This window comes from Typopeltis vanoorti, chromosome 13, assembly GCF_054136105.1.
Source record: "Typopeltis vanoorti isolate ZY-2024b chromosome 13, IOZ_Tvanoo_1.0, whole genome shotgun sequence".
NCBI classification, from domain to species: Eukaryota; Metazoa; Arthropoda; class Arachnida; order Uropygi; family Thelyphonidae; genus Typopeltis; species Typopeltis vanoorti.
Window position 1 is genome coordinate 85,366,760 of NC_143561.1, and position 26,325 is coordinate 85,393,084.

General features: G+C 35.6%; 1 protein-coding gene across 1 annotated transcript in view; it reads right to left on the bottom strand.

Moving 5' to 3' along the window:
* The window catches only part of Ric (Ras-related protein interacting with calmodulin), a 126,948-nt gene that overhangs the window by 61,060 nt on the left and 39,563 nt on the right, over positions 1 to 26,325 (bottom strand). The window contains exons 3-4 of the mRNA XM_090403071.1: positions 17,524 to 17,580; positions 6,056 to 6,129 (exon numbers count right to left, since the gene is read on the bottom strand). Of these exons, the coding sequence (XP_090259197.1) occupies positions 6,056 to 6,129; positions 17,524 to 17,580 (131 nt within the window). The remainder of the gene's footprint in view (positions 1 to 6,055; positions 6,130 to 17,523; positions 17,581 to 26,325) is intronic.

Here is a 26,325-nt window from a genome sequence, read left to right on the forward strand (position 1 = left end):
TCATGTGACCCTGTAACAAGGCTTTTTTTCGCTGGATTTCCTGTGTGTTCGTCCCTCGTGGTAGCGGAGGGTGCAAGTGCCATCGATGTCGGACAGCTCCCGATAGGCAGCTACGGTCTTGGTGGCTGTATTCGTCGCGAAAAGAAACAAGTCTGGCTGTCCACAGAAGGCCAGACTCCTGTGAACCTATGAAGCACTAAAGAACCGAAAAGGGAAGATAAGTAGACTTTGCTTGTGTTATAGTGTTATACTGAATAGGAATGAAAGATTTGTGTCACGTTAATATGTTACAGAAGAAGAACATTAATGATCTAGGATAGGATTGTATTGCTAGGACTTTAGAAGAATATTGATTTTACCTTACTATCTGTCATTGTGTTAATGTTCGCCTTTATACTGAATGAATTTAAGGATATGCTTATAGTAAAGAATTGGCATAACATAAAGAGATTGTGAAAGATATGAATGTTATCTTGTGTAGTCTGACAGAGCTACGGAGTCTTAGATTGACTGTGATAATAGTACATGATTAATGCATTAGCGAAGATTAATTATATGAATATAATTCATACTTTAGGAAGCTACTGTATATATTTTTTTAGTATAATAGTAGTGTTTGAATTTTATATACCTTGTCTGAAACTCCCTTAAGATGGGGTTCTAATTTATGTTATTATGTGTATCAACTTTTGAGTATAATAAACCTTGCTTTTGATTCTAACAAGGACTTTGTGTGATTTCTGGAATCCGATGCACCGCTTATAAAATATTAATGCGAACCTATGCGGGATATTAAAAGGGCATATTTTAGATTGATTGTGAGAATAGTACATGATTAATGCATTAGCGAAGGTTAATATAATTCATACTTTAGGAAGCCACTGTATAATTTTTTTAGTATAATAGTAGTGTTTGAATTTTATATACCTTGTCTGAAACTCCCTTAAGATGGGATTTTAATTTATGTTATTATGTGTATCAACTTTTGAGTATAATAAACCTTGCTTTTGATTCTAACAAAGACTTTGTGTAATTTCTGGAATCCGATGCACCGCTTATAAAATATTAATGCGAACCTATGCAGGATATTAAAAGTGTATATTTTGGCCACGTCTGCAGAGTTGATAGGTATCATTAAGTACTGTCCAGAGATTACCTCTTGGTTGTTAATGTTTAATAATCTAATAGTGCTAAGTGGCGCAGCGAAACAAATAAATTTCTTGGCGTTTTACGAGAGGAAAATCTTAGACTCTGATACTGTCTCTATCTCGAGGAAATTCCATTGTCCCTCAGAGGTACCACATGCTACCCGATAGTATATTACGGAGATAAAGCAACAAAGGTTGAAAATAAGTGTGAACAAGAATAGGATACAACATAAATGGCGGTAGGATATTGATAGAATAAGGTTAATATAGAAGAAGGTTTAGGTTAGAAAAGATTGAATAAAATACAACCATTGTACAAAATAAAAAACAAGAATTGGAACCAATAGCAGTATCTCTCAGATACAATTTACTGTCAAATATCATAAACCTTTACACAACATGTGTTAAACCAAACTGACAGCAAAAAAAAAAGTGCAGAATATCACTCTTAACATATGAATGCACAGCTACTCGTGACCTCCAAGCTATCAAGGGATACCTGTGTGTGTGTACACACACACACACACACACAAAGAACTATATTACATTTCAAAAAGTATGCCAAATTGACAATGATTTGATCAACCATTATTCTACTGGTCTAACCTCCTGTGAAAAACCTACATCAAAGCAATATCCTATTTATAACATTGTCAGAGAGTATATTAATAGGAATACTTTTAATACAGCAATATTGGTGCCCTAAACAATAATTTAGCATAAGTGTTTGTTATATTAAGATGAAGATCCTAGATACTACATTACTGATTGTAAATTATAATGAACTCTTAGAACAAAAGGCCATGTAGGTAGAATGTGTGGCATCCATATACTCGGGATTTTCTTGGAAACGAAGCTACAACTGTGAATTGTAGGCATTTGTGTTGTTTGTTTAGATGGCTGACGTGTCTAATGTCGAGTCTCATGTGACCAGATAATGGAAACAACATCATCATACTTAAGACAAACTTTGGATTTTAAAGTGAAGGAATCTAGAGCACATAACTCAAAAGTTTCAATTGTTAGCATTTGGGGGGGGGGGGGGGGATAACAACGAACACACTGGTGTGTCCTCTTTTGCAGGCAAAAAAAAAAAGTATCAAGTGTAATAGCCTTAATTTTGTTTTATTTGTTTTGTTTCTTTTATATAGGAAAAGGGAATGACCTACCAACTCCTTGATGAGTGTTAACACTAGTTTCTTGGCTACATGATAACAGGGTATGCTGATACCTTCAAATATCAGCCGAAGCAGTACGTTCTGTTTATGAATCTTAGGCAAACCGTAAATTCTCGGGGAACAAGCATAGTGAAGTAGTAGTTTTTTTTTAACCATATCTTTCAGCCAGGAAGTGACTGATTTAAGTAATTCTTATGTTTTCTTTTTAATCCAATTAGTTGGGTTATATTTCACAAGTTGATAGGTGCTGTTATCTAAGACTAACTGATTCATTTTTTCCTAGGCAATTTGTTCAGTTTAAAATAACTGTGGCACTCCCTTTATTGGTGTAAAAACCTCGATGTTATGAAAATTAATAAAATCTCTAGTACATCAATTTTTACCGTAGGAACACACATTAAAAATCTTGTATATAATGTATCTATGTTTTGTATGTTTAAACTTTGTATAAAGATCGAAATAAGCCCAAAGGGAATTAACTCGTTCATTGTTTAAGAGCAGAAGTAGGATGTTTGAAACCAAGAGTAGTGTCTGTAAGTCGGCAGTTCCTTTTGAAATGTATTTACAAGTCCTGTAGCAGGTGACCTTCAAGGTCAGTATTGAAAAGGGATGGCCTCCATCAGTCGAAAAGTCCCATAGGTCACGTAGCCGGATTAAGGACATCAAAGGGGAAGAATAGGATTTTGTCGGCGAAAGTTCAAGAACCGCCATTCGTATGCTGTTGTACGAGGTTCTCGTAACTACATGCAAGACATGTACGGGGACATTTGGGGTCCAATAATAAACTTAACCCAAACTGCAGGGATATTGAGAATATAAGGCTTGGAATTTTGTTGAGAAGGGCTTCCTGTTTTCATCTTGTGTGATCTGTCCACAAGAGGTCGAGAAGGAGAGGTGTCGATTAGTTCCAGAATAGAGAGATGGGAGTCTGTCCACGAAGGGAGTTTCCAGTCTGAAGCCAAGGATAAACCGGAGGTTACAGTCTAAGGGGAAATCTTGCCATATTGATTCAAGCCTTGCCGTTCTGTTTGAGTACGTGCATGCCCACCAACCTAAGCAGTTCCTCACCGGTGAATTCCAGATAGTGGAAGAAACCTATCCAGTATCCCGATGGCTGACGTGATCCCTCAATAGTGCCCTGTGACTCCCATCAAGGAAAAGAAGAAAACACGGAACGGAAAAGACCTGCCATGTATTTATCAGGTCTCTTGTAGTTGTAAACTATCCTACTATGGCCAAACAGGCAGGACAACCAACATCAGAATTGCTGAACATAAAGACTATATCCATCACTACAGCCACTCAGGACTTGCTGATCACTTTGGACATCCACCATAGAATATGCTAGAAGAAAGTCACTTTACCCATCCCAGCAAATGTAAATACGCAAGACTTTCTTTTTCTTGAATCTGCTTTTGCCTTAAGAAACTACCCTAATCTCAACAAATTTAGTTGCATGAAACTCCCAAATTTGGGGAGCTCTCATCCTCCATACTTCAGCCCGATAACTGGACACCCAATTTGGGGCACTATTTAGGGCTTTAGGCCTACTTTCAGTTGAAATGCGTCATTTTCGTTACTTATGCATGTATGTATTTTTGGTGCATGTATCTTATTATACACTGTGTTAACAATTGACAAAAAGTATTTGGACATCTTACTTTCCATGCAAATTTCAGATCCTACCACATGCAAATATTCAGAAAGTGTCTGCATAACTCTGGTAATAAAAGGTGGGATGTGCTGCATATTTTGGACTGTACTCTATGTCAAGTTCAGCTGAACTGAGAAACTTCCAACACGAGATGATAGTTGGGTGTCACATCAGTGACATTGCTACCCATTTCAGTATACTGAAAGCCATTGTTGATTATGTCATTCGTAGATGGAAAGTTGATGGTGCTACCACAGCAGGAAGATGCCCTGGGAGGCCACTGACACTCACTTATTGAAATCAATGAGCTCTGTCTCAGAAGGTTCGAGCATCTGTCATCAGCAGTCAACCTGGAAAATGCTGCAGGGAAATCTATCAGCACTAGAATTATCCACAGAGAATTGCATGCCTTAGGTTACCATGGCAGTTAAAAAGCCACACATCACAGCTCCCCCAAGATAAGTGACGTTTGGACTAGTGTCTTTCACACTGTTCCTGGACTGTAGATGATTGAAAAAGGGTTCTGTGGAGTGACAAATCACACTTCCGAAATTTTCACTCATAATAATATTTGGATGTAAAGATTATCTGGGAAATGGTTCCAGCAGGACTGCATCATTCTGTTTGATGGAGGCTCATTTGGTATGGGGGGGGGGGGGGTTTCAGTTGGATGGGGGTTTGGTTCGATGGTGGACATGCCCAAAACCATGACGTGCTGTGGAAGTAATTTGGCAGTACTATGTCATACTACCATGCTGCACTGAGTATCTGAGGCTGGCTTCTACAAAACTATGTTGAAGTGAAACTAGGTGGCTCAGAGTCAGTCTAAACCTTAAATCCATCAAACATCTTTGAGATGAATTAGAACAATTAGGAAGCTAAATTTACTCCCGACCACAGTAGCATCATAGCAATGAATGAAACAATATTCCTGTTGTGACATATAAGATATTGGTTGGCCTGAATGACAGCATCTATCCTTCATTCAGGCAAAAAGTGGTCCCACTTGGTAGTAGACATAACTGAAATGCTTTTTTTTTTTTATATACCAAAACTAGGTTTCCAAAAACTTTTGTCAACATAGTGTATTTTGTTCCCTGACATATGAAGTTAATGGAACAAAATACCTAAGTGGGTCTATAAACTGCATATACATAAATCTTATGATACAAGGACAATCACTGAGGATGATTTCAACTATGGGGATATAGAATGGAGGGCAAAGAGGGCATTGCAAGATGAGGAAAAATAAAATCCTACAATTACTCAGGGCTAGCTACCTTAAGCAGCATGTGATGGGACTCATGGTACAAAAATTTTGATCTAGTAATGCCATCTGAGAATCTATGTATAAGTATAACATATACATATAAGTATAACTCATACAACCGTATGAGTTGATCATACAGTTTATTTGGGAGGTAAGAAAGTATTTAAGAGAGCTTTGACTAGGAGGGGGACATATGTGGAACTACAAGGTAAGTGATTATGATACACTAGGAAGGCAGCTCATTGCTACATGGTAGAACAATCAACTGTGCATGAGAATTAGTAAATGGATGCCTAAAGGAATGGGTTTTTTTTTTTTTTTTTCCCCATATGAATCAGAACTTCCAGCTGTTCAAAAAAAAAAAAAAAAAAGTTTTTTGTGGGGTTTTCAACTTGTGGGATGAAAAACTCGACTTTCTGGAGGGGGGAGGGAACAACTCACTTTTGTATGCGACTGACTAACTCACTTTCAGTTGAAAAGCCCTTAAAAGTTCTTTGTATCTTAGGATTTGAACCCTACCTTTCCGACCAAAAGACATTGTTACTAATGACTGGGCTATGGAGACTTTAAATATAACCATAACCGAAGGGTCAATGAATTAAATTTTATAAACAATATAAAAAACAGCATTCAGTAATTACACTACAATTTTGCCTCCAAGTATATATGGCAAATGCTTATGCTATGTCTGATTCTTCAAACCAACAAGCAGCCTGGCTAAATCAGAAGAGGAGGAGGACTGGATGATATATAATTTACTGTAATTTAACTGCAATCCAGTGTATCACATTTATAACTCTGATACCTGTCCAGCAGTGTCAAGGATATCCAAAAGAGCAGCTTCACCATCAATAACAGCTTGCTGATGATATGCATCCTCTGTAAAAAAAAAAAAAAAAAAAAAAAAACATTAAACATAATCAGTTTAAAAAAATGAAAATATAAAAATCCTTATTAGTATGATCCATTATATGAATTTTTTTAGCTTCGTCTTAAAAAAAAATATGGATTTCCATTTGTTATACCAAAGTTATATCACTGCTGTGCAAGAACACGAGCGCGCGCGCGCACACACACACACACACACACACACACACACACACACACATATAACAAATGCAAATGAATTTTTAAAAAATAAATTTGTATCAATGAAAAGGATAGGTTTATTTTGACAAACACAGGACTTCACAATTAACCCAGTTTTTTTTTTTTTCTTTCACAGTTACAGTAATATTTATCAGAGCATTAAGTTTATTGTTTCAACACTTATGCTATCTGTAACTTATACGAAAACTTTATATTCATAAAACAAACCTATACTTAACATATTGCAGGCATGTTCATGCAAGTAGAAGAAAAAAAAAGCACAAGCATATATCACAAGATCAATGCCGATTCAAAATAATGAGCTTTAGTGGAACAGCATAGTTTAATTAAAACTAAAATTCTAATATCTTTCACTATTTTTCAATATTTTAATATTCACAATCAAGTATTGTGAAAGATATTAAAAAATATCTCGGATAAGCAGTTGTAAGAAGTGCAACTTGCACTATAAACACAAACCAGAATCCATCAAATTAATTAGAATTATGACAGTTATGAATTATCTGTCAGAGCTTTATTTATACAATTCTTTCTGTGGGGAGGTATTCAGAGAAGAACCCTAAGAGTGTTCTCTTCTGGAGGAAGGCAAAAGCATGTTCTACAAAACTTGAGCTACTGTTAATCCTTACACAACAAAAGCTCTATCCAAAGTCTTCTTCTATATTAACTTCTTTTAAAGTCATTCATCTCAACATTCAAGCTTGTCGATAAATGCTGCAACGTGTCCATGTAACATGAAGATGTTTTAGATGGTTTTCATTGGGAGGATGAATGTCAAGCAAGGGTAGATTGCTTGGGGGGGGGGGAAGAGAGAGAGAGATGCACTGAAAGGAGTAGAATGTATAAGGAATGAGTTAAGCATGAAAAGATATTAGGAAACAGGAGAAACAACAGATGCAAAGCAAATGAGAGTGGGGGGAGAAAGAGTTATGGGAATGATAGAAGGGGAGAGAATAGAAGACCAGGGAAAGAGAAAGAATGAGTTGACAGCAAGACATTGCAGGAATAGGGATGAAAAGATGACAGGAAGGCAGGTCAGCAGAAGAACAAGGAGAGAAAGTGTCAGAGGAGAGAGTGAGAGATGCAGGTGAGCAAGGAGGGAAGAGAGTGGTAAGAGGTATGATGTATGGAGATTGGATGATCCATGGAGTGCAAGATAAAATTGTCCAAGGACTGTCTGCCTGGAGTACTATAGGCAGTGTGATTATGGCAATTAAGCAAGGTGAAAGAGTGGATGAGATGATTCTGATGGTGGAAATGAATGGCTTGAGAGGAAGCGTGAATAAAGTGGTGAGATATGAGGCTTATGCTTGAGGTTGTACAGCAGAAGACAGTGTGTATGTTATTACGCAGGTATGATAATGCAGAGCTAAGAAGAGTGTCAATAATGAATAGTATAATAGCCAGAATATGTCAAAAGAGAGGCTATGCTTATGATGATGCTTGGAGCGCATTTGAGGACAGAAAGGAACTGTAAGCAAGAGACTGCTTGCATTTGAATGATAAGGGATGTAGGTATCTGGAGAGAATGTTGTCCTCTAAACAAGTGAATTTCAGTGCAGGAAAACTAGAATTATCAGGGTAGATGATATCAGGGATGGCCTCTTGTGGGGAATAGTCACTTAAGAGAATTGCGGATTCTGTATTACAGAATCCACACTTCAATTGCAAGAAACTTGCAGAATCCAGTGGAGTCTGGAGAGAATAATGACAGGTATAGAAACCAGGAGTATCCAGAATAAAGGAAAATAATTGGTGGTGTTGATAGCTTCGGCTTGTCCAAAGATTACTGGGTCAGTGAAACAAGACTGAAGGAAGACGATATATACTGACAGGAGTAGAAGTAGCAGGGCATAGCATTTTTAGGAAAGGAAAGGCAAACATAATGTAGGAGTACTGTTTATGATAAGTGATAAGTTGTGTCCTTTCAGAATAGAGGATTTGGAGAATAATAATGATTCTGAGAGCATGTGGCATGAGATGGAGGTGGGCAGAATAAGATATTTAGTTGCTATGGGCCAGGGAGCATAGAGAGAGTAGAGCAGATGTCTAGGCAGCCAAGCTTGGCAAATGTGAAAAGAATTATTGTTATGGGAAATTTTAACAACAGCAGTATAAACTGAAAAGAGGAAACTGCATGTAGTAGTAAGGGAATGAAATTTCCAGAATTCTTGAGGGACAAATGTCTTAGGCAACATGTAGTAGAAAGAAGGAACATGAGGTTCAAGAGTTTTGGATTTTGTCACAGCATCAGAAGATCTGATTGGAATAGAAATGGCATCATTGCCCCCAGTTAGAGTGACCATGTGGTTTTGACTTAGAGGATGAATAGACATGCCAGAGTATGTGGATAATGATATGGGTAAGGAAGGGCAGATGATTATCATAATCTTAAAAATCAGCTTGGGGAAGCTCCATGAATGGAGGAATTGGAAGAGTGAGAAATCAATACCCATGTGTCTGGGAGGACATCATGCTAGAGCAGTGGTTCTTAACCTGGGGTGTGTGCACCCCTGGGGGTACGAGAAAGCATTTCCAGAGGTACGAGAAAAGTTTCTAAATTTTGACCCAGATTTGATAGACGACAGCTATTTAATAAAAGACGATCTTAATGAAATACGAGCAAATGCACGTATTCAAATGGAATTTGAAAAACTGGACTTAGAACAATTCTGGTGTACACAGAACTTTATTGACAGATGGCAAAAGCAGCATTGCAGACACTTTTACCATTTGCCACCACCTACCTGTGTGAAATGGGATTTTCATCACTTTTGCACATAAAAACAAAAGCCAGAAATCGCTTAAAATGCAAATGATGACTTATGCATGGCTCTTTCAAAAAAGGAGCCTCGCTTCAAAAGTATTATTATGAATAAATAACAAAAACATAGCCATTAAAAATTGAGATATTGTTTTGTATGTATATGTAAATGTATATGTTTATTTTTCAATAAATAAATTATCTTGCAATAGATGTAATTTCCTAAATAAAGAAAAAATAGAAACACATTTTTCAAGGGGGGTTTGAGAACTTATTTTTAGATTCAAGGGAGTACTGATCACTAAAAAGGTTAAGACCCACTGTGCTAGAGGTTGAATGGAGTACTGACAGCACTAAGAAAGGATTAAATAAATATATTTTTTAATGCTTCCAGTATTTTGTCTCAGTTACTAAGACATCTTCAGGAAGTACAACTAACACTTGTAGCACACATACACACAATCACACAAAAAGGCAGCACAAGTGGATATGATTCTATAGTCCTAAGTGGTGTACGCTCTCTGGGTGCTTGTAGGAGACCTACATCTAAGTTGTAAATTGGGATCATTGAGGATTAATGTTTCCCAAATTTTGGAAAGTTTCTTGCAACCATATTTGTTTAAATTTTCTTGATTTCTGAATGCTACTGCAGATTCCAAAAACAGTCTTTCTTTTTTATAGGTATTATTTCTGGGAAAATTCTCATGTTACTCCTCTAAGTAAATGTTATTTTTATAGCTATTTAGCCTATTTCTGTTTAGGAGTATCTCTTTTTTATAATGTCATTGGCTTTTTATTCAAATTTTAGGGCATTACTGATTGTCTTCTTTTTCAGTGGCATTACGGCATATGGCAATGTACATTCATTGTTGAAGGAAGGAAGTATGACCTGAATGGAAGTGGGGGGGGTGGTGTTTGAGAGATGTGGGAGAATTATTGGTGAGGCAAGAGGTATGCAAACTTTTTTTGAAAAACCTGGGTTTTTTTTATATATTTTTTTAAAAATTATTAAAGGTGGGCAGAGAATATGTTGGGATGGGAGTGAACATAGAAATTTTAGGGGAAGGAGGAGGAGGATATTATGGGACAAGATCAGGAGTGGGAGAATGGGGTGTGAGCCGTTTCGACAGTGCATCGTCTTCAGAGCTCGTGGGGGGAAGTGAAGGCTATGTCATGCTGGCTTGATGTTTCCTGTCTTTGGTTTGGTGTATCTGTGTTGTATTCTATTGATTGGAGTTGTGACCAAAGGGCTGGTGGACGTTTATGGAGTTTTTGTCACGTTTTATGGCTATCGTTAAAGGGGTACTCTTAAACAAAAATAGGCTAAATAGACATAAAAATAGCCTGTGTAGCTCAGCGGATGTGGCGTTTGCACACCACCGCGCTTGGCCGCACGAAGGAAGACTTGGTTTCGAGTCTAGTCGGTGACTAGAGGAAATTTTTCTAAGCCTTTTTTAGACCGGTTCCTGAGTTAGTCAATCTCTGGCACGGGCAAGCAGGTTTTTCCTCCCGGAAACACGGGTTTTTCGTCCTTTAAACTCAAGAAAATTGACCGTAGAACTCGCATTATTTTCAGACATTAAATATATTGTGTTAGGGTTAGGGACCACGAGATGGCGGCACATTTGAGCCGTCTCTCTTCACTGCGTACCGCTTAATTAGTGATAGCCTTGGGCCATCTGTCTCTGATTGGGTACCAGTGGAGATTGAACTGCCCACTCAGTCTCCAAAAAAAGTTAGATAGGGCTAAATGGCCTCGCCTATTCCTGTATACGGGAATAATAATAATAATAAAAAAAAAAAAAATTTTTAAAAAAGGCGCTAGCTGATTTTTTTTTTTTTTTTTTTAAATTTGCTGTGATGGAGTATGGCGATGTTTTTTCCCCCAGAAGATCCTGTGAGTGGTATCTAATACATGGTCTGAAAGAAAAGACTAGCAGATTGACCATAATTATGACTGAGATAAAAGTTTTGTGTTCATCTAAATAAATGGCGACTGATCTACCTGTCAGTCCAAAGTATGCCAACTTGCAAGAACAGGGTACTTTATATACTCCTGGCACTGAGAAAGGAGAGAGCTGATCTTGGGTAGAACAGATAAGGGTAGCAAGTTTGTTTTCTTGCTACACTTATCCTCTCTCAACAAAACTCATTGGTTGTGTTAAACTTTCTAAGATCTGGGAAACTTTAATTCTTAGGTCTCCTGCTCAACAATTAAGGCTAGCCAACAGCACCCACACAGAGGGCAACCCCTCATAGGACTTTAGTTTTTATATAGTCTGATTTCATTTTTTCCACTTATTGCTTTGTGTGTGTTATTGCAATTTAAACATTGTATTCCTGAAGAAGTCTCTATGACAGAGACAAAATATTGAAACAATTAAATCTGCTGTTTAATTATTTCTCTTTGTGCAGTAGTTACTATTCTATCAAATTTTATTATGAGCATAAGTCTGAAGGTATGACATTAAGTTGAGATAAAGTGGAAGTGGAAAGCTGGGAAGATTTTTTATTTTTTTATTTTTTTTGACTGTACTATTAAGTTATATTTCGGTGATTACACCACATTTTTTTATTATTCAGTTATATAAAACACTGAAATGATAGTTCCCGACAAGTTTCATAAATCGTAGGATTTATGAAACTTGTCATTTTGTAAATTTCACGTTTCCTTCCAAAAATTGATATCATAGCACAAATAGAAAAAGGAATTAGAAATCTACCGGACAACGTGGCAGATCTTATCCGTATAGAAAGTACAGCTTTACCATTAATTACCTTACAATGAATGCGTTTGCCTTAAAAAGTTAAAGGATGACACAAATATTGTCATAATAAAAGCAGATAAAGACAACACAACTGTCGTTTTAAATGCTATAGAATATGATAACAAAATGAAAAGTCTCCTGGAAGATACTAACACCTACAAACCCATAGACAGAGACCCGACTTGGCCTACACAGAAAAAAACAAATGATCTAATTAAAAAAAATGCCTTTCTGGATGGAAGAACTTAAAAAATACTTACAATCAAAACATCCTTTGATACCAAGAATATATGGTGTTCCAAAGATCCATAAGACAGATATACCTTTAAGACCAATAGTAGATAGAAGAAATTCACCGACTTCCAACTTGGCGAAATACCTCACCAACATGATCTCACAACATATAGGAAAAACATCTTCCTTCATAAAAAATAGTAAACATTTCATAGAAAAAGTGAAAGATATACATATTGATCCAACAGACATTTTAGCAAGTCTCGACATTATCAGCTTGTTTACAAACATCCTGAGACAAGAAATTTTGAATCTCCTAGAAGACCTCTTCCCTCCGGACATCTTGAATCTTTTTAAACATTGTATAAACAATACTTTTTTTCACCTATAAAGATAGAATCTGGGAACAAAAAGAAGGACTGGCCATGGGTTCATCATTATCACCGGTATTAGCAAACCTATTTATGGAAAAATTTGAAAACAATGCTCTTAAGAATTACCATAAAAAACCAAAAATATGGCTATGCTATGTGGATGATATTTTCATCATATTCAGTGGAACAACAAATGAACTTATCAATTTCAAAGATTATCTCAACAATTTGCACAACCCCATAAAATTCACTTTAGAACAAGAAAAAAATAAAAAAACTTCCTTTTCTGGATATTCTATTAGAAATTAATGAAGAAAGTAAACTCTCCTTCTCAGTATATAGGAAGCTGACAAACACTGGATGATTTCTAAATGCAACCTCACCCCACCATCCTTCACAAAAAATAAGCTTAATTAAAACTCTTCAAGACAGAGCACACAATATCTCCAGCACACAAGAAAGATGTAATGAAGAACTAAAATATTTAACACAAATCCTCCAACAGAATGGACATGAAACAAAAACCATCAAGAGAATCCTTAAAATGCCTCCAGCTAACAACACAATAAAACAGGATTACAAAAACGCAATCTCGCTTCCTTATATCAAAAATGTTACAGATAAGCTAGCCAAATTAATGAACAAACACAACATAAAAGTAGCCTATCTTCCTATGGAAAAAATCTCAAGATTCCTACATCCACCAAAACCACCTCATCATCATCCTCTTAAAAAACCAGGAGTCCACAAAATCCATTGCTTTTGCAGGATTTGCTATGTAGGACAGACAGGAAGATCTGGAGAAATACGCATGGCTGAACACCAAAAAGACGTACAATACAAAAGAGAACAAAAAAAACGGGTCTTGCTTTCCATACCACTTCCACTGGACACGATGTACTCTGGCAAAAAAAAAACGATGTCACACATAGAAAACAACAGTTATATAAGAAAATTTAAAGAAGCTGCTAATATGCTAAAAAACCCAACCCAATGCAATAAAAATCAAGGTTTAATTCTCCATCAAGTGTGGTCAGCTCTAATAAAAAATCTACCTTAATCTGAGCTCGGACTGTATGAACGAGAACACGTCACATCGTCCAGTATTGTTCAACGTCAATAACATTTTATATCTGCATTCTGTTGATATAAAATGTTATTGAATAGCCAGACGGTTATGATTTGTATTTATTAATTCTCTTGTTTAAACTTTAAGTTATACTATTTACCCCCTGAAGATGTAAATCCTACGATTAACGAACTTGTTGGGAACTATTATTTCAGTGTTTTATATATACTATTAAGTTGCAAATCATGTTAAGTTATTATAATCACCTATCATATTTTGACTGATATTATTATCACTATCAATCAGAAAATATTTTGAACTATCCCCATGTATGGAAGCCTATATTGCTGTGGATGTAACAGCATATCTATTTCTTTCTTAGGATCATGTTTAAAAGTTGCAATAAGGCTATACAGGCAGATATTAGCATTGTGGAGACAGAGCGGTTGCCTGCTTTATGGGTGGATTTGGGAATGAGATATGTGATTTGGCATTCAATATTTTGAACAGAAAAGGGCAAAAATTGATCCAAGGAATGGCTTCAAGGAGTGGTCAAAAAAATATGCTGAAAGTACTATATGAGTACAGGATGCTCAATCTATTATTATTGGAGACAAAATACCAGTAATCCAAATCATATAAAAAGAAGAGAAAGAGTGTTGATAGAAAGAATGAAAGAAGAGGCTGCACAATGGAAAGGCAATGGTGGGGGGGGGGGGGTTTCTTCAGTAGATGGAAGTTTTTTCACTTGGCTATGCTACCAATTAAATATTTGGTTTAAACCTTTATCCAAGTGTAAGCAAACAAAGTTTGCACCTGAAATATTTTCAGGACTGGGGCAACTTGTGGTAAAGGTTGTATAAGTTCTAATCACTTGCCTTAGTATCCCCATTATGGGTATGTATAATGCTATGCATTATGGAAAGGATCACTATCCAGACCGTTTTGAGGTCTCGTCAGTGGGAGCTAGACCCAGAAGTGGTAATACCAAGGTGGAAGATATAAAAGTCATATCACCATATGCCAGTTGCCAAAAGGTGTAAACACCTTATTATTAAAATTCTCTGGATAAGATATAGTTAATGGAAGTTTTGTTACTTGACTATGCTACCAATTACATATTTGATAAGCAAACAAAGTTTGCATCTGAAATATTTTCAGGACTGGGGCAACTCGTGGTAAAGGTGGTATAAGTTCTGATCACTTGCCTTAGTATCCCATAATGCAAAGCACATATCCTTATGGGCATGTATAATGCTATGCATTTCTTCCACCTAAGTATCACCACTGCCTGGTCTAGCTCCTACTGAAGAGACCTCAATAAAGGTTGAAACTGGTCTGGGTAGTGATCCTTTCCATAATGCATAGCATTATACTTCCCATAAGAATATGCGCTTTCCATTATGGGATACTAAGGCAAGTGATTGTTCACACGGTTAACCTAGTGGCTGTGCGCTTCGTAATCATATGCATGGGAAAGGAGTGTCCTAGGTCAATTCCCGTCAGAGATGTGAGGAGCTTAAGGATCTACCACTCAGGGCAGTAGGGTTTTCCCCCAAGTTTAGCCAGGATTTTTCATCCCGCAAACTGGTCCTGTGAACGCACATGGACTACAGCCATGAATACCTCCAATAGGGATGCAGCAGAGGAGTGGCGTGCTGGCTGCATTATTTTGCCATGACTCCTCATTAGGAGGAGACCCAGCCCATCTGAATCAGATGGAAGGGAGAGATAGATAGACAGAAGGCAAGTGATCAGAACTTATACCATCTTTACCACTAGATGTCCTGAAAATATTTCAAGCGCAAACTTTGTTTGCTTTCACTTGGATAAAAGATTAAACCAAATATGTAATTGGCAGCATAGCCAAGTGAAAAAACTTCCATCTACTATCTCTAATCCAGAGAATTTTAATAATAAGGTGTTGACACCTTTTGGCAACTGGTATATATGGTGATATGACTTTTGCATTACTTCCACCTTAGTATCACCACCTCTGGGTCTAGCTCCCACTGATGAGACCTCAATAAAGATCGAAACCGGTCTAGGTATTGATCCTTACCATAATGCATAGCATTATAAATAACCATAATGATATGTGCTTTGCATTATGGGATACTAAGGCAGGTGATCAGAATTTATACCACCTTTACCACGAGTTGTCCCAGTCCTGAAAATATTTCAGGTGCAAACTGTTTGCTTACACTTGGATAAAGGATTAAACCAAATATGCAGTTGTTTCTCTTTAGTAATTTTCCGTTATTTATCATATGGAGATTATTGGATTTATCATATGGAGACTAGAGCATATTGCAATTGGATGGAGAGCCTCTGCAACTCATTCAATTTTGAATAAGCTCTAGTTAGAAAGTCCTGGATTTGATCCCATTTAGATTATGAAAAACGTTTATCAGGGATTTTTATATGTGAGTTAGCATGTTTCATACAGAGGTGACAGAGTTTTTATTCCCAGAAACTGATTTTCATCCTGCAACTAAAAAAACTAGAGAAAGCTAATACAATTTACCTGTGCATGAATATATATTTAATCATGAGACCAACCATTTTATCCTAAAATTATGATTATAAAAGCCAGTCTTGGATCTTAATGGTCAGTGAGTACAATGGATCTTTTATTTTCCCTTGCATGTCAGGATCAGACTGTCGTGGTCAAGTAACTTGGCTTTGAAATCTAATTAATGCAATGATAGGATGGTTAATTCTATTTGAATAGTGCTATGAATGTTAATTGTGTGTATTCTTCTGGCTGGTTTTTCTATTTTTAGGGAAAAAAAAAAATTGCCAGGAAAAGGAAGAACCCTGCCACCTCCATATGACACTGGCTAGCTCACATGCAACTGAAAAGCAAAATTCAACCCTAGGGTTTTCCCACTAAAGATCCAAGAAATATTATGGAAGTAATAATCTAAAGCTGTAGAGCTTTGCTTCACCCATTATTATTAAATACTGACTCACTTGCTCTCAACTCTATGTCACAAAAACAGTATTATCTGCACGTTAAGAAGCTCAATGAATGCCAAGCATCAAATATCAAGATTCCATACATAACATGCACACACAAAACCCTTAAACACATCTTCGAACATTCTAAATACCTAACCACAAATAGGAAAATAGACAACCTGCGTAAATTTCATTCTCCCAGACAAATAAATACTCTTTAGTATAACTCAATACTGTTCTATGAAGCTTTAGTATGATAAAAGTTGAATGTGTTTTCCATCTTCAATTTTCTCAGCTTCTTCACATGTACATGCATACATTTTTATTCAGAACACTCAATAGGAGATTTCTCTATAATTTTGCATGTCTTTTTTTTTTAATTTATTATTTTTTTATGTATATGATTACAATTGACTATTAATTTAATGGATACACTGTATTAGGTTATGGAGAGGGAATGCAAGTTTAAGAAATATCTTGTGAAATGCTGGTACTCACTTCACATAGGGCACTTATGTACTGTAGGTTCTTGTACATGGGATAAACATTAAAAAAAAAAAAAAAAAAACCTCTCACAATTGAGAAGATCCTAACAATGGTCATTGCAATGTGCAGTGTTTTGTATACTGCATTATCTTTGAATGCCCTTCAAAAGTTAGTTCTCCCTTTATAACACATAATATCTGATTATGTGTTATAAAGGAAGTTATCATTCTGAGTTTTATCTTACAAATTAAAAATATGTATATACATGATACACTTTGAAGTATGCTAACTTTCATATATAAGCAAATTTTAAAATTTGCTTACATATGAAAGTTATCATGCCAAATTTTCTATATGCTAATTTCCATCGACTAAGTATATCATCTATTGTTTTTTAGCATTTTATAGCTTTCATAAATATAAAATCAAAATTCAAGAATACAATTCAACTTTATTTAAAATATTCTCGCATGACTGATTTATTTTCATTTACTAAAACCTTACCTATTGTTGGATCATGATATTCCAAGAAACTGTGGGTAACAAACTGAAGTGTCAATGCTATAATAAAAATAAATCGGAAATAAAGCAATCATTTATATTATATTTTAATAAACTTTAACTATGTCTTAAAAGATTACTGGAAAAAAAAAAAAAAAGAGAATTTGGGTACTTATTTAACAGTTACAGACTTATGAGAGTATACATGGAGAAAATTATGAAATATCATGTATAAAAAAAATATCCATTACATTTGGTGCAATCTATATGAAATTTATATAAAGATACAAAAGTTACAAATGAAGTAATAAATTAACAGAAGACAATTAAACAAGGTGTAAGGCAGGGATGTAATTTGTCCACAACTATTATTATATAGCATGCACTAAATGTAATGCATAAAAATTACATCCCTGTCTCACACCATGAATAATTTCAATTTCTTCTATTAATTTATTTCTTAATTGTAATTTCTTTTTTTGTATCTTTATATAAACTTTGTACAGCTTGCACTAAATGCAATTTAGTGCAAGGGGGGGGGGGATATTCATCTTGTCAGTATATTCCATAATTTTTCACTATGTATTTTCTCAATCTACAAAGGCCAGATGATTCTTGAAATTACATTTTTTTTTTTAATAATTTTTAGGCATGAACATTTTACAAAAATCTGAGCACAATAAAATGAGATATCTTGTTAAACAAGAACTGTTTTAAATACAGAGCTGTATGCAGATAGTTAAATCACAAAATAATGAAGATATCATTCAAAAATCAGTTTAGTTAAATAATAATCTGCCTGCCTTGCCAATACTGCCCAGGAATGATAATGCGAGTTGAGAAGGTGAGTGAAGATTAAGAATGCTATGCTAGCAGAGTTATGCGAGGAGAAAGGAGTTAATTTTGTGAATGTGTGGGATGAGTTTGAGGAACAGTTTGAGTTCGAGCTGTATGAAAGAGATGGGCTATATTTGAATGGATTTGGTGTGAGTTAGCTGGAAAAACTGTTGCTGCAAGCAAGAGGTGTTGTGAAAGAGCAGGAGATTAAAGTAGGCAAGTTTGTGAATGGAGAGGTGGGTGAGGCGAGTGAAGAGAATAAGAAAGAAGGTACACAGAGTGGAAAAAGAAACGTGGGAGATCAAAATCGACAGGGAGGACACCGAGTGAAAAGTGTAGATAATTTCAGGATCATATGTGTGAGTGTGCAAGAAAGGATTAAGAAAGTTAAGGATGTGGGGATGACATTTAGGTCTGGAGAGGGGGGGGGGGTTTAATATCAGTGATGATAGACAGGAATGGACAGGGGAGAGAGAGAGTGTAGAGGAGTCATGTCCAAGAAATGGGGTTAGTGGGACATGCTATAGAAACAGAAATGAGCTAGTGTGTATGTTTACAAATGCTATAAGTATTTGAAACAAGAGGAATGAAATTGTAGTGCTGATTGAGTTCATTTGCCCAAAAATTGTTGGTATAAGTGAGACATGGTCGAATGAGGATGACATTCTGAGAATAGAGATGGAAGGATTATGCAGTCTTTCATGAAGAACAGACAAAGCAAAAAGGGAGGAGAAGTGTTATTGATGATGGTAGAGGAGTTATACCCATCTTGCCGGTGGAGATGCAAGGAGCAAATGCTGACAGTGGTTTTGAAGCAGCATAATGTGAAGTGGAGGTGGACAGGATGAAATGTTTAGTAGGGTGTTGCTATAGACCTGTAATGTGTAAGGCAGTGAGAATGAAATGTTTAGACAAATTGGTTTGGCTATTAAGAAAAGGGTGATCATTATGGGTAATTTCAATTATGGATAATATAAGCTGGAATAGAGACAGCATCAGGAACCAAAGAGAATGAATTTGTTGAGTTGTTAAGGGATAACTACCTTAAGTAGTATCTAACAGAGATGGATTAATGATTTACAAGATATTCTGGTAAATGAAGTGTCACATCTTCCTCAAGTTGGTGAAAGTGACCATAAAGTGATTACTTTGGTGGTTGTCAGCCATCTCAAGACTTTTGTGAGAAAGAGTTATATGTGGAACCATAAGGCAGAGGTGATTATGGCCAACTCAGGAGAGATATCATGGAATGGAGAAATTGCACAGGAAATAAATCAATGCTGCTTGGTTTCTACTCAGGAATTATCTGGCAGAGGCAATGACTGAGTGTATTCCAAAGGCCAGGAGATTACATAAGATAGGTATAAAAATGGATGACTGAAGAGGTGAAGCATGCAATCTGAAAGAAAAAGGCATTGTGGAGGCGGCACAAGATGAGTGGAGATAATTCGTTACATGAGGAGTACAAAGAGCAAGCAAGGAAGATGACTCATTTAGTAAGGATAGCAAAAGTTCAGTATGAGCAGCGGCTAACAAATGGTGCTAAAAGAAATCCTAGGCACCTATGGTACTCAAACCCCCATATTGGAATATGAGGACAAATTGAGAAAATGCAAATTACAAAGCCTGGTGGACAGAAGGATGAGGGGGAGGCATGATTGAGGCATATAAGTTGGTAAGGGTAATTACCAGATTAGCATGGATGAGATTTTTCATAGAATATATATCTGGAGATAGGAGGATGGAGGGGCCATTCTTGGAAGCAATATAACGTGGATGTGAGCAAGGTGGTGAGCAGTAGATTTTTTGCATGGAGAGTGGTGAGTGATTCAATGCATTGCCTGAGAGAGAGTGGTAAGTGAATGCATTTAAGTCAAGGTATGATGAGTTGAGCGTATGAGAGTGGGATCTCCCACAATGAGTCTCTCGACTCACTGGAGATCTGTTGATAATAATAATGAATAAGCCAACAAAACAATCTCAAGATTTCACAAAAGAAAACAAAAATATTGAATGAAAAATAGTCTTCTGACTATAATAGAACAAGTGAACTAGTAACTATTTAAGTTGTATAACAATATATTTAAAAGACAAAAGATATAGGTGAAAAAAATAATAAAATTTTAGAAAATTTGTTCAACAGGAAAGACCCTGAAAAAAAAAAAAAATCTGAAGACTTGAATTTCGAGTCTTTGAAATTCAAGTCATCAGAATTCAAGGAGAACTGGCCTACCAGTCCGGAACATGGGAGGGGGGGAGGAAATCATAGGTGCCAGGGGGCATATATGGGAAAACTTTATAATGGAGAAATGGACAACGAAACTTATGTGCCTATGGCCTCACAAAAGGTTCTCTTAAGGAAGAAGTGGAAAAATTTTCAGTCATTAGAGCAGGAAATGAATGAATTCATTTCCTACTCTAAGCATCAGAGTAGGAAATGAATCCCACCAGGCATATAAAATGTTTTGGGAAAATATGGAGAAAAGGGAAAATAACAATATGTATCTGCTGGATTTCTGCTCAGAATACATACTAGTCACTGCTAAACCATGTTCCAACATAAAGATGTGAACAAGTTCATATGGAGGGAAGACACATGAAAAAAATCCTCATTGACTATATCATTCTGGACAGTGATATCTTCATACTGGTTGATTAGATCAGTTGGTATAGAGTGATCAGAAAGATCTGGTTTCCTTTGGTCAGAAAGATCTGGTTTCAATTCCCATCCAAGACGTATCAAAACACCTAGATCTTGGTCTTTCTCTGGGTCTCTTTCTGGCCATCTTAGCATAAAACATTTGTTTTGCTAACCTTTCCTCACCCATTCTACTTAAGTGGCCATACTCCTCTTGATTAGCTCTGCTGACACATTCCTGAATGCCAACAATGTCAAGTTTCTTTCTAACATCTTCATTTTTAATATGATTCTGCAATCGGTTCACTCCTCTAATTTTTCTCAGAATTCTCACATTATCGGTTGCTAGTCTGATCAAGTGATTTATTTTTAATCCAACTATCAGATCCATAACTTAAAACTGGTTTGAACACTGTCTTGGGTACTGCTAGTTAGGCGTTTTGGCTAATTTCGCTCTTATATTCCACCATATAAATTTATTCAGCTGGCTACCCACAATATCAGCTGTGCCTATTCTGTTGTCCATTTCCAAATTTAACTTGCCATCTTCACTAAAAACTGTGCCTAAATAGCTGAAATATTTTACTCATTCTATAGAATTTTTATTCAGAATGCAGCTGAAGTTTTCTAGGTTCCTATCTATTTTCACAGTTTTGGTCTTTATATTGCTGATTTTCATGCCAAATTTGTTACAGCTGTTATTCAGTTTAGTTAGAGAATTCTGGAGACTTGCACCAGATGTGTTCAGGAGTACAATATCATCTGCATAAAGCAAAAAAACTAAATTTGGCATGCATAATTCTAATATCAGGCATAATTTCCCTTTTTTTAATAATGTGATCCATACAGATGATGAATTAGAATAAAGATACGTGTATTCTTATCTTACTCCTGATACATAATCTATGCAAATATAGACTATGTTTTGCTCTGTATAATGTTCCATTTTTTTGCACAACTTGTTATATGCCTTTTCTAGATCTACAAAACTTAAGTACCAACTTATGGCCCATAATATACATATGTTATGGGCAAATGACCAATAGATCATTATAATGCCTGGCAATTATAAATAATGACTAAAATGGCCATGCAGTCTGATAAATATTGATTCATTTATTAAATTGACCAGACATTATGAGTAAAGCTATATTCCCTTTGGACAATTTGATTTGGAAAAAAAAAAAGAAAAAAAAACCCTTCACTTTTTTCCATTAAGAATAAGAGCAGACGTTACGAATAAAGCTACATTCCCTTTGTGCAATTTGATTTTCAAAAAAAAAAAAAACTAACCTAAATTACAATAATCTTCTTTGTAATATTTTTATATTTCCATTTCGTACTATATTTCGTACTTAATTCTTTTTCCATGTGGTTTCTGCCACCATGGCCAATAGTGATATGGGCATCGTGCAATATCTGAAACATTTCTTCATTGCGAACATAATTTTTAATCAAATTGCTATATGCATATTATAATGTCTGCATATGATGTTTATATGGCCAAGCCACTTTGGTTTTCGACTCTTTCACTTTTTCTATCATTGTCAAATACACTAATTTTGTAAAAATTTGAGTAACCTGGGCAAAGTTCCTTTCACATCACCCGACAAAAAGAAATTCAAAAGAATTTCTCCTCTCCCAAACCCTACCGCTTGTAACTGCCAAAAAGGTATCATTATTATCACTTTGCCTGACCACATGATAGCAGTAATCACATTGACCCATCAGTGTGATAAATTATGATAAACAATGTGAAATTTATTATAGTGCCCGATTTTGTTTGTCATTATTCATAATGGTCAGGCATTATAAATAATGCCGGTATTAATCAGTTAGTCCAGAACATATATAACTATTCGTTGTAAAGTGAAAATCTGATCTTCCAAACATCTATTTGGCTTGAACTCAGCTTGTTCTTTTACAAGTTTCTCTTTCACAATTTTTCTCAACCTCTTTTCAAGTATGCTTGTATAAATCTTACCTGGAACACTTAGTAGAGAAATTCCTTTATAATTCTCGCATTCAGCTTTATTTCCTTTTTCATAGATGGGAAATATGAGAGCTCTACTCCAATCATTTGAAATTCAACCTTCTGACCAGGCTTTCTGAATTATGCAGTGTACCCACTGCAAAACTTTTATACCTCCATACTTAAGGATTTCTGGTTGAATATCATCTACTCCGGTTGCCTTTCCACTTTAAGTTTATGATGGCTTTTTTTAACCTTGATTTTTTTAAAATTTTTTGTTTAACAGTCATACTCCAGACATCTGGGATAGCCTTATCTCCAGTTTCTATGTCAACTTTATCATCTTTGATAAAGTACTCTTTTTATTACTCATTTCTGAGCTTTTTCAATAGCCTCCAAAACATTTTGCCACCTTCCTGTTATTTATTTTCTATATTCTTACCAAAGTCCTCCCATGACTTTTGTTTAGTCACTTTTACACATCGCTTAGCTCTCTTACATTTTTCTCTGCACTCTTTTAAGGGATCTGCTGACTTATTTGCTAAGAACTTTTGTTGTGCTTTCTTCTTTTCCAGGACCACTTCTTTAATCTCTTTTGTTCACCATGGAGTGTTATTTTCCCTTGCAGACAACTTCACCACATACTACCTCCCTAGTTGAATCAGTTAGTTCCTTCTGAGTTTGCCACTGAGACTCCAAGGTTTGGGTTCAATCTAGTTTATTTTTCTTCAATAATGTTTGTATAGTCAAGTCTACAGTTTATCTGTAAAAGATGCTCAACTTTAATTATTTTAAAGACTTTCTTACGTAGTATTCTTTTCAATGTGATATTTATTTTTATCCTTTTTAGCACTATAATCGTCACTTCCAATTTCAAATCCTCAATACACTTGTAATCTGAACCAGAATAAACATCACTATCAACAATCACATAGTCAAAGAAGTTTTCTTATTTCTTAATTGTTCTCTCCACATGAATTGATGCACTTCTTTATGTTGGAACAACATGGCGTTAGTGATGACTAATCCGTGTCCAGATCAGACTTCCAGCAAATACTTACCATTATTAGCTTTGTGCTTTTCTCCAAATTTTCCCAAAATTTTACTGTATGGGATTCATTTCCTACTCTGATGTTCAGATCTCCAACAAGGACCACTTTTTCCATTTTCTTTATGTCAGCTGCCTATTTTAATGACTTGAAAAATTCCTCCAATTCTTCCTTAGAACCTTCTATGGAACCACAGAAGGTTTTAAGGAACAAATAGTTTCATTGTCCATTTCCATATTTTGAAGTTTGCCCACATAACTCTACTTGAAACTGCCTTCCAATCAAGAAGTTTATCTTCATGTTTGGTGTGGAATGCTATTGCTACTGCTTCTTCTCCTTGATTATTATTGCCTGAATATAATATCCTATACTTATCCGACTTGTTTAAGATCCTACCTGTTTTTGTCTTCTTTGTCTCAGTAATGCCAATTATGTTCACATTGCACTTTTTCAATTCTTCTGCAAGTTCAATTTCCTTCCCATTAATACTCCTTATACTGATGGTCCTTATCTTCAGTTCTTCTGAAGTTAGATATGTTCTTCTTCATCTTCTAGATATTGGGTTGGAGCTTGTTACAGTGTTCACCCAGGTTTTCTAATGAAAACAGCAGGGACCTTGTTTAACTGTGCAAAGCCAGCATGAAATTTCATCATGTGTTACTATCATATGCATTTGTAGCTAAAGTCAACTGAGAGTACAATTTGGTTGGCTAAGTCACAAACTGAAGCCCATCCTCGTTCATTCAGTGCCCAGTAGATACCTACTAACAGGGCATACCATATGAAGGTGAGGAATGGATATTAGGTCAGAAGCCTCAGTCAGTTCTCTGCATTCCCGAAAGGCAAAGTGGAAGTCTCTTCCAAATTATTTGACTTTGAACCTTAAGTGATCCTGCCAATAATAACAATAATTACTATAAAATGAAAGCCATAGATTCATTTATGAGGCATAATCCATTGAATTAGATTTTCTCAGGTCAACATGAAGATAGAAATAGGATTTTTTTTTTTTTAATTATCTATTTGAACAGATTTCCCTTTATGGGGAAACACAATCTGTCTGAATTCTTTAGAGATTAAAAAAAAATGTTTTTTAGACAAATAGAAAGTAATGCAGTAAACACATGAAAATTATTTTTGGCAGAAATTTTATTTCTTTTGATCAAGCCATGTGGCCAACACTGCTGGAAATCAAGAGCTTTGCCAAAAATTCTGACTTGATGATTCCATTTTCATATTTGACTGCCTGGAGGTCTGAGATAGTAATAATAATAATAAAACTTTTCATACATTTATATGATTTTTTATACAATTTCTTTTTCAATCCTGACATTTATATGTGCAAATGCTATTATTTATTATTTCAAGGGCTTTTTAATAGCCATACAGAAAAAAGATAACTTTTTTTTTTCCTTTTTGTTTCAAAAGAGTTCAAGACTTATTATTCAAACTTTTTCAGGAAAAAGTTGAAACAGAGCAACAGAGGATATTATTGAGAAACTCACAATATTCCCTTCAAGTCTGTATATAGAATTTTCCATCAAGAACAATCAATTTAGGACCAAAAGCATAACAGCAATTCACCTATTTGGCCATAAACTTTCTAATTCATAGTACACATAAGTTTGTACTATTAAAACTTATTTTGACAGGTTAATAATGGACTGTCATTAGCCTATTATCAAGTGAGTAGTTGACAGATATATGACTACTTTGTGGCATGCAAAAGTGTTGTTGGATACAGAGTTTTTCTTTATTAAGAAAACATTTGTTCACCAATATGTTCTGATTTTTTGCTGAGTGCTGAGGACATGTATAGAAATGCAGATGGTAAGGAAATGGAAAACATGAGAACTAAGCTGTGAAAAGTGAACAGAGATTAGGAGGTTAACAGAGCAAAGGCATGAGTGACTAAAAAACAGGAACAAAAGAGTGGAAGAACAAAGCAAATATATGAAATGATAGAGTGAAAGACACAACATAGTGGCTGATAACAGCATAAACGAAATAAATGATTGAGGAGGATAATGTATAGAGATTCAATGATTTTCGGGTTTGCAGAACAATGTCAGAGGAGTGTTTACCTAGAGGAAATGATTGTGTGTATGTGACCTACAGCAATGAGAGCAAAGTCAACATATCAATGAGATGCTGGTAAGAAGGGTCCGAAAAGCAGTGTAAATTGAATAGAGGAAGATTAAAATATTAGACTGCAGCAGAAAAATGTGGGGAGAATAAGTGTGTTGCCTTGGTATAATACTACAGAGTTGAAGAGAAAGCAGTGAAAAATGACATGATAGTAAGAATAT